This window comes from Salminus brasiliensis, chromosome 1, assembly GCF_030463535.1.
Source record: "Salminus brasiliensis chromosome 1, fSalBra1.hap2, whole genome shotgun sequence".
Taxonomy (NCBI): Eukaryota; Metazoa; Chordata; class Actinopteri; order Characiformes; family Bryconidae; genus Salminus; species Salminus brasiliensis.
In genome coordinates, this window is record NC_132878.1 from 1620576 (window position 1) to 1629095 (window position 8520).

At 42.6% G+C, this 8520-nt stretch overlaps 1 protein-coding gene across 1 annotated transcript; it reads right to left on the reverse strand.

The window, feature by feature from the left end:
- Positions 1-507: 507 nt before the first annotated feature.
- On the reverse strand, positions 508-8032 carry LOC140571336 (uncharacterized). The gene is made up of 7 exons (XM_072692677.1): positions 7923-8032; positions 7700-7823; positions 7490-7588; positions 6385-6432; positions 4235-4377; positions 1837-1884; positions 508-1768 (listed from the first exon to the last, which is right to left on the reverse strand). The coding sequence occupies exons 2-7, from the start codon at positions 7821-7823 to the stop codon at positions 1490-1492; spliced, it is 741 nt and encodes a 246-aa protein (XP_072548778.1). The 5' UTR covers positions 7923-8032; the 3' UTR covers positions 508-1489.
- Positions 8033-8520: the final 488 nt, after the last annotated feature.

An 8520-nucleotide genomic window follows, 5' to 3' on the forward strand; every position in this document is an offset into this window, starting at 1 on the left:
AATGGGACAAGGTCCGTCTTCCCCAATCACTCAGTTTGGCAGGACGGCCAGGTCTAGGAAGACTCCTGGTGGTTCCAAACTGGTGGCCACTGTGTGCTTTAGGATCTGTAAAGCTGCAGCAGTTTTCAGTGCCTTTCTCCAGATCTATGACTTTACACAATCCTGTTTCTGAGGTTCTGCAGGTGATTACTTTGACATTTACATTTATGGCATTTAGCTGACGCTCTTATCCAGAGCGACTTACAAGGTTACTCGTATTACACAGGTGGGCTAATGTAGTGTTAGGAGTCTTGCCCAAGGACTCTTATTGGTGTAGCGCAGCATAGTCACCCAGACCGGGAATCGAACCCTGGTCTCCCAAATGCTGTTGTAATGGCAGGTGGTGGTGTTATCTGTTGCGCCACACCAACCCCATGGCTTGGACTTATATATATATATATATATATATATATGATCTTCCTGCCCTCCTGGTTCCTCAAAAACACACATACAACCAAAGCTGCAACAAAGTAACACGTTTTATTTTCTTAGCCAGTCTTAGCCAGATACAAACAAGAAGAGAGAAAATAATAAACAAAGAAATCGAACTTAATATTAACTTATAACTTAGTACTTTAAATTAATATCCAACTTAAGATTCAAAACCACTATCCAATCATAATATCATCTAAAGGAAATGAAAAAAAGTAATAAGTAACTCCCTCTCCTCAATCTAACAAAAATGAGAGAAGAGAGGATATAAAGAGAAATACTCTTCTCTCCACTGAGACGATGTACTAGAGCCTCTGGACACAATGCAGCTGAGTTTATCACCAGTCTTATAACTCAGGCGTTCACCTTCTTCACCTTCTGAGCTTTTACAGCCACCTTACTGTCTACACACATCAGGAGCAGGCCTTTTGGAACCCAGAACCACCCACAACCCACAACCTAACCCTAACCCTAACCCTGATCCTGATCCTGATCCTAACCCTAACCCTAACCCTAACCCTAACCCCAACCTTAACCTCAACCCAAAACCTAACCCTGATCCTGATCCTGATCCTAACCCTAACCCTAACCCTAACCTTAACCTCAACCCAAAACCTAACCCTGATCCTAATCCTAATCCTAACCTTAACCTCAACTCACAACCTTTCCCTAACCCTGATCCTAATCCTAATCCTAACCTTAACCTCAACCAACAACCTAACCCTAACCCTGATCCTGATCCTGATCCTAATCCTAACATTAACCTCAACTCACAACATAATCCTAACCCTGATCCTAATCCTAACCCTGACCCTAATCCTAACCTTAACCCCAACACCCAAAACCTAACCCAGCCTTACCCAACCCACAACCTAACCCTAATCCTAATCCTGACTTTAACCCCAACCCACAATCTGGTTTCATCAAATGGTTTCAGACAGTTAATGAAATCTTAAACACAAAGCCGCTTCAAAAGGTTCTTTAAGCAAAGCCACAGAGGAACCAAAAAAAGATCTCCTCAGAGCAGGATCAGAACCGAGACTATAATAACGTACACTGAGAGAACGCGCCCTGCTGAGGACGTAATAGAATATTCAGAATACTCAGAATATTCTGGAGCATCAGTTTCATGTGGTGTAATGTCATGTGAATAATGTTCAAACAGGTCACTCCAGTCAAAAAAATACTGCCCGTAAGCACAAACCCAGCCCTGCGCTGTCACTGGGCTTCCTGAGGCTTCTTCTCTCAGCGGACACTGAGGCAGGGTCTCGTTCAGGTGTTCAGTCAGAAAACGAGCCTGAAAAACACAAAACCTGTGAGACTGGAAACTCTACTCAGATCACTATTACTGTGAGGAGCTCTTACAGTGTTCATCCACAGCTTCTTCCCCTTCACCCGAGACAGGATCCAGTCCTGTAAACACACACACACATACGTAAGATAGCTGTTGGTCAGCTTCAGTTATTTATACATCACTTTTCAGATTATTATGCAAATTTTCTATGCAAATGACAGCATTTCAAAGTCATCAACCGTTCAGATTTTACTGATTAAACCTCCTGATGGCAGTATTGTTTTTAAAAATAAAAAACCTCAAAACAAGCTTCAAAACATTTTATAGGTTGTAAAGAACTGAAAATGGTCATTTGTTGAATTTGCAGCATTAAGAGTCAAATTTACTGAAATTAAAGGCTATTTCAGATCACCTGATTCCACTGAACTTGTGGGCTTTTGGAGAGTTTCTGCTTGAATGTCAGAATACTAATAATTATATAGGTTGGTGTGGCGCAACAGATAACACCACTACCTGCTACTGAGCTACCACACCATGTGGGAGACTGGGGTTCTGGGTGACTGTGGGTGCTGCGCTACACCAATAAGAGTCCTTGGGCAAGACTGCTAACACTACGTTGGCCCACCTCTGTAATACAAGTAACCTTGTAAGTCACTCTGGATTAGAGCCTCAGCTAAATGCTGTAAATGTAAATGTAATAACTGCCTTCTACCCTCATTGACCTTTTGCTTGAGGACCACGCAAGGTTCTCAATGGGGGTGAGGTCAAGAGAGGATGGAGGCCACGTATATTTTGCAGCATGCGATGGATTGTTGCCAGTGTCATACATAAAGAGGATTTTGCTACGGATCCCTAATGGGGTCGACCAGCTGATTCCCCATGGTTGGGACATGGTGGGTGTCCACCAACTGTACACTACTCTATCTATCTGGACCATCCAGGGTTGCAAGGCAGTCGTCATAAAACGAGGCTGTTTACTGGATGTCTGTGCCCACTGCAACTGGTTCTGCTTGTGAGTGCTGGTCAGGGGCAGCCGAATAGTAGATTTATGCACAACTGGATGCCTCTGGGGGATCCTCCACCCTCAGAGGCACCAGCAGCACCTGTTTTTGAAGTACCAGATGGATTTGTCTGGCTGAAACCTTCCTCATTACGCCTTTATCTGCACGAACCCGTCTGTGCTCTGAATCAGCCACAAATCTCTTCTCAGGAAGATGATCATGCTTCAGGTTTGATGTAATATGAGAGACCTGAGACACAATACCATCCAGTTTCGTTGAAAAACAAACAATTAATTCTTTATAAACCAATTTGCATAATTATTTGGAGCCTGGTGTAATAGAGGTCTGTAGCCCAAAGCGGGATTGAAAACACTTGCTGGGTGGCCCACCTACATATACACACCCACAGAATGTGGTGGAGGTTCTCCATCACTGTGTTCTTCATTAGAACATCTCCAAAGTTCTCCTCTCTCATGGAGTCTAGAATTATTTAGAGTTCTCCTCAGATCAACACCTGGTTTGGTGTTAAATCAGGGCTTAATGATGGTAAATCAGGTGAGCTGCTGCTGCTGCTGCTGCTGATGATGATGATGGAGGTGAACACATCCTCCACGCTGTGCTGGCTGGACTGAGGGGCGTCCAGGAGAAACCTGGAGGAACCGAGCTCTGTTCTTCAGACTTGCTCACCGACAAGATCACACTACTTTCTTCAGAATGAGAAGCTCTTGTTTCTCCTTTTTACTGGATTTATGTTCAGCTGCTTTATCTGATCTGATGAGATCTGGAGTTTCTACAGTAGAAACTGTTTGGCCAGTATGACCAGCATGATCATCTGAAACTCAGAGCTGTGCTGAAAGGAGGTTCTTTGCCTCCCTCGGGTCATAGGAGTGGATCCCAAAGCATTATTTGCCAAGTTAAGGGGTAAATACGCTACAGAAATGGACCAAAAAGGGTATCAAAGGAGCAGCATTGCTGTGAGGGTTTGATTGCATTCAGCAACAAGAGCTGCTGTAGTTAATGAGGTCAGGATGTTGGATGATCACCCCCAACTGCCCCAACTCAACCCATACATATTAGATGGAGCGCCACCAACAGTTCTTCCACTGCTCCACAGCTCAATGCTGGGGGGCTTTATACCCCTCTAGCCCACGCCTGGCATTAGGCAGCATGGAGCCGAAAGGTTCATGATGTTGATCTGCTCCTATTCTATTGCTATTCTATTGGCAGTACTTCTTCTCTACAGGGACTAGACAAGCCGTGTGTGTGCATTTGCACATCAGTGTGAGCAATGGGTGCAGCTTAAGGTAGTGGAATTCATTTATTAGAAAGGGTGTCCACAAACTTTTGTCTGTGAAAGGGTTCAGTTCTGACATGTCTGACATGTTGTTCTCTTCTGGGGAAGAAAGCACTGTTAGCTGCTGTTCCACACAGTCTATGAAGGTGATTCATCTGAATGTATTAAATGGACCTTGTTCTCGAGTGTAACAGAACCGATTCTGGAGCTTCTCTCTTCACAGAACGTCTGAGCTTCAGAGCAGTTTCCTTCAGCCTCCCAGAACAAGTAAAACACGTCATCATGGAAACGCCAGAGCTCTCTGTCCTCATTTGATCCTAACACACACACACACACACACACACACACAGCCCATCTGAAATGAGGATGTAAAACCTTTTCTAGTGTTTTTTTTTAAGCTCTTCTGCTTCTGGACCTCTGCAGATCATCTGCTCCAGTTAAAAATAAAGAACAAGGGTTCAGTTCAGAAAAATTAGTGACCTTGTGTGTTTAAGGTGGCAGTATCTTCAGGCTCCTGCAGATGGCGCTATAAATACCTGCAGGGTGTGGGGCCGAGGTGGTGCAGTGCAGGGAGTGTCTCGGTCATTCACAAGCTGTGAAAACCTGCCGGCGGTCCCTGTCTGTGTTTCAGCCACAGTCCTGATGGGATTCTCCTGTAGGCTGGGGTTTCTGCCACAGCTGGTAGACCTGTATGACCGTAAGCTTCCACACACCTGCAGATTCAGCTGCTTCCTTCACACTGTGGTCTTTAGCCACGCCCAAATGCAGTCACTCCGTTTAGCCAATCATTAACTGTATCTGCTTGGAGATCCATTTTCCACAGATCCAACATCCAAGACCCTCACTGCACTGTACCACCTCTTCTTAATCTATGAGTCCCACCAGCGCCACCTGCAGGAGCCTAAAGTTACTACCACCTTAAATGCACAAGGTGAATCATTTTAGCTGTTTGAAATGAACCAATCAAACAAGACTAATTTAAATATCTCAACACAGCGAATGGAACAAGTGTTTCCTCCACAGTCTCAGAAATACTCAACCCCCTCAATATAATATCTCAAACAGGTGGTAAATCAAGGGCTTAATTATCTGCAACAGGTGAAATGCATCAAATACCTGGACTGGCTGACTGCCACGTCTGGCTGCATGTTAGAAGACGTCCCAAATGTTCAGAGAAGAGCTCATTGCCCACACAAACCAGGAAAATGATCCAGAAATAGAGAAAAGCACTTAATGCTCCTACTGATACAGCAGGAAGCAGAGTTCACAAGCTCGGAGTTAGAGGAACACTGCCTACACTACCTGGGCGGCTGGATTACCGGCTGCCACCAGATTCTTGAGGAGGCAGGTGGTGAAAAACCCTCGAGTGGCTGAAAAAGACCTGCAGCAAGATTTGGTGGCAGTCGGCAGTAAGGAGCATACTAAATGTCTTCATGCCGTACACCGCTACTGAGCCGAAAGCACAAGAACAGGTCGGCCCAGTTTTCTCAGAACCACATAAATAAGTGGAAGCAAAACTGGACCTTTTCAGGCCTATGAATCAGCAGTATTTCTGGAGGAGGAGGAATAAAGCCTATGCTGAAAAGAACACCCTGCCAACAGTAAAGCATGGCGGAGGGTCGGTAATGCTCTGGGGCTGCTTTGCTTCCTCTAGCTCTGGAAACCTGTAGTGTGTGGAGGAAAGTCAAGATAGGTTCAATCAAGTATCAGGAAACCCTAGAAAAAAACATCAGGCCTTCTGTGAAAAAGCTGAAGCTTGGGTGTCACTAGGCCTTCGAACAGGACAACGACCCCAGGCATACTTTAAAGTCCACCAAGGCTTGATTTCAGAAGATGTCCTGGAAGGTTCTGGAGTGGCCCTCAAAGTTGCCTGACTTGAACCCCACAGAAAAGCTCTGGTGGGATCGGTGGGTAGTGGCTGAAGCAGCAAACCCAAGAATATCAGTGAACTGGAGGTCACTGACCATGAGGAATGGGCTAAGATTCCTAAGAGGCTAAGAGGACCGCTGCCAGAAGCTGGTGGAAGTTCTTTATTACAGCACTAAAGACGCTTGTGATGAAGGAGTTGAATGCGTCTGAGACTGCAGTCGTCACTCTGTGCTGAATGTGGAGGAAGCACTTGTTCTATTAGCTGTGTTGGGATATTTAAATTAGTCTTGTTTGATAGGTTTATTTCAGCTGAAAGTCTGTAAATGTAAATAATGAGCCTTATGTGCAGTGCAGGCAAAATAATGTCAGTAGAAACTGAACTGAGAGCTAAATCAGCAGATTCCTCTCAAAAGCAGAAGCTATATGGTTCCATGAAGCTCCTTGCATGTCCTTACCAGCCACTCGTGGTTCATCTGCTTCTTCATTCTGTTTGGTTTCTGCAGCTGCAAAATTACAGTACAATGTGTAAAGTAAGTGTAAATTAAAATGTAAAAAGAGAAATTCAATTGATCTCACAGTCCTTCTGTCATACATAGTATTCTCCTAATTAATACTAATAGCTCATTTAACTCCTTATATTACTGATTATTTAACTTCCAATGTAATTATATTAGAAATTAAATTCTAATATATTAATTATTAGAGTTTCACACTGGATATTAATGTTATTAGAGTTTCATACTGGATATTAATGTTATTAGAGCTTCACACTGGATATTAATTATATTAGAGCTTCATACTGGATATTAATCTTATTAGAGTTTCATACTGGATATTAATGTTATTAGAACTTCATACTGGATAATAATGTTATTAGATATTCATACTGGACATTAATGTGATTAGAGATTCATACTGAATATTAATGTTATTAGAACTTAATTCTGGATATTAATGTTATTAGAGCTTCATACTGGATATTAATGTTATTAGAAATTCATACTGGATATTAATGTTATTAGAGCTTCATACTGGATATTATTGTTATTAGAACTTCATACTGGATATTAACCTTATTAGAGCTTCATACTGGATAATAATGTTATCAGAGATTCATACTGGACATTAATTAGACACTGGACATTACTGGACATTATTAGAGCTTCATACTGGATATTATTTGTTATTAGAGTTTCATACTGGATATTAATGTTATTAGAACTTCATACTGGGTATTAATATCATTAGAGCATCATACTGGATATTAATGCTACTAGAGCTTCATTCTGGATATTAATGCTACTAGAGCTTCATTCTGGATATTAATGTTATTAGAGCTTCATACTGGATATTAATGTTATTAGAGCTTCATACTGGATATTAATGTTATTAGAACTTAATACTGGATATTAATGCTATTAGAACTTCATACTGGATATTAATGATATTAGAACTTCATACTGGATATTAATGTTATTAGAGCTTCATACTGGATATTAATGTTATTAGAATGGTTAATGATGAGCCTACATCATTAGATGTTAATATATCAGTCAGTACCTGACTTAGTCCGGAGTCCGACCAGGATCAGTATAATGATAAGTAACAGAGTGTTGAAGACCACCAGCACTGTCTTAAACCTGCTGCCCCTCGCTGCCCCTGTTAGAGAGATGGATGGAGGTGTGGATGGAAGCAGTCAGTGTGTAACTCTGGTCACTACAATGGTCAGTCAGGGCTGTACGGGTGGTGCTGGGTACCGCTGGGTCTTACCATGCTCTGAGTGTGCGTTCCTCTCTGCAGGAGGCTTGTGGAGAGTCTGGTACACATCCTCAGTCTTCTCAAACGCAGACATCTCAATCCTGCTCCCAGGAGCTGTATCCTCATACACATTCATCTACACACACACACACACACACACACACACATCCCGCCAGTGTGCTAAGAGTAAACACCAGTTGAAAGGACCTGCAGAACAGTGTGAAGGTTTACGTACTGTTCAGAGTTAGATCAGCGGTCCTGTCCTCGAGGCTGTAGAGAGACGGAGTGAGAAGTCCTACTTCATCACCTCTGTGTTTCACTTCTGACCGTGTGAATGTGTGAATGGCTGTGGTCTGCACTCACACTCAGACTTTCTTTTTTAGGAACACTACTCTGTTACTGGCAAGGGCTTCCTTCCGCTCTCAGAGCAGCCTCAATTTCTGGTTGCATGGTTTCCACAATGTGCTTGAGTTGAGATTCTGGTCCATGTTGAGATGATTGCATTACATGGTTTCTGCAGATTCTTCAGGAGGACTTTAATGCTGTGAATCTCCAGTCCCTGTGTCTGACCTTGTTTCTACCCCAGTAGCTGTTCAGTGTCCTGTAACTGCAGTAACTGCTACAAATGATTCAGTACCTACTGTAAATGATTCATTTACTGCTATAATGAATTCATTAACTACTGTAAATGATTCAGGTACTGCTATATTGAGTTCAGTAACTACTATTAATGATTCAATAACTACTGTAAATGATTCAGATACTGCTATAATGAATTCATTAACTACTGTAAATGATTCAATAACTGCTGTAAATGATTCAGTTACTGATAT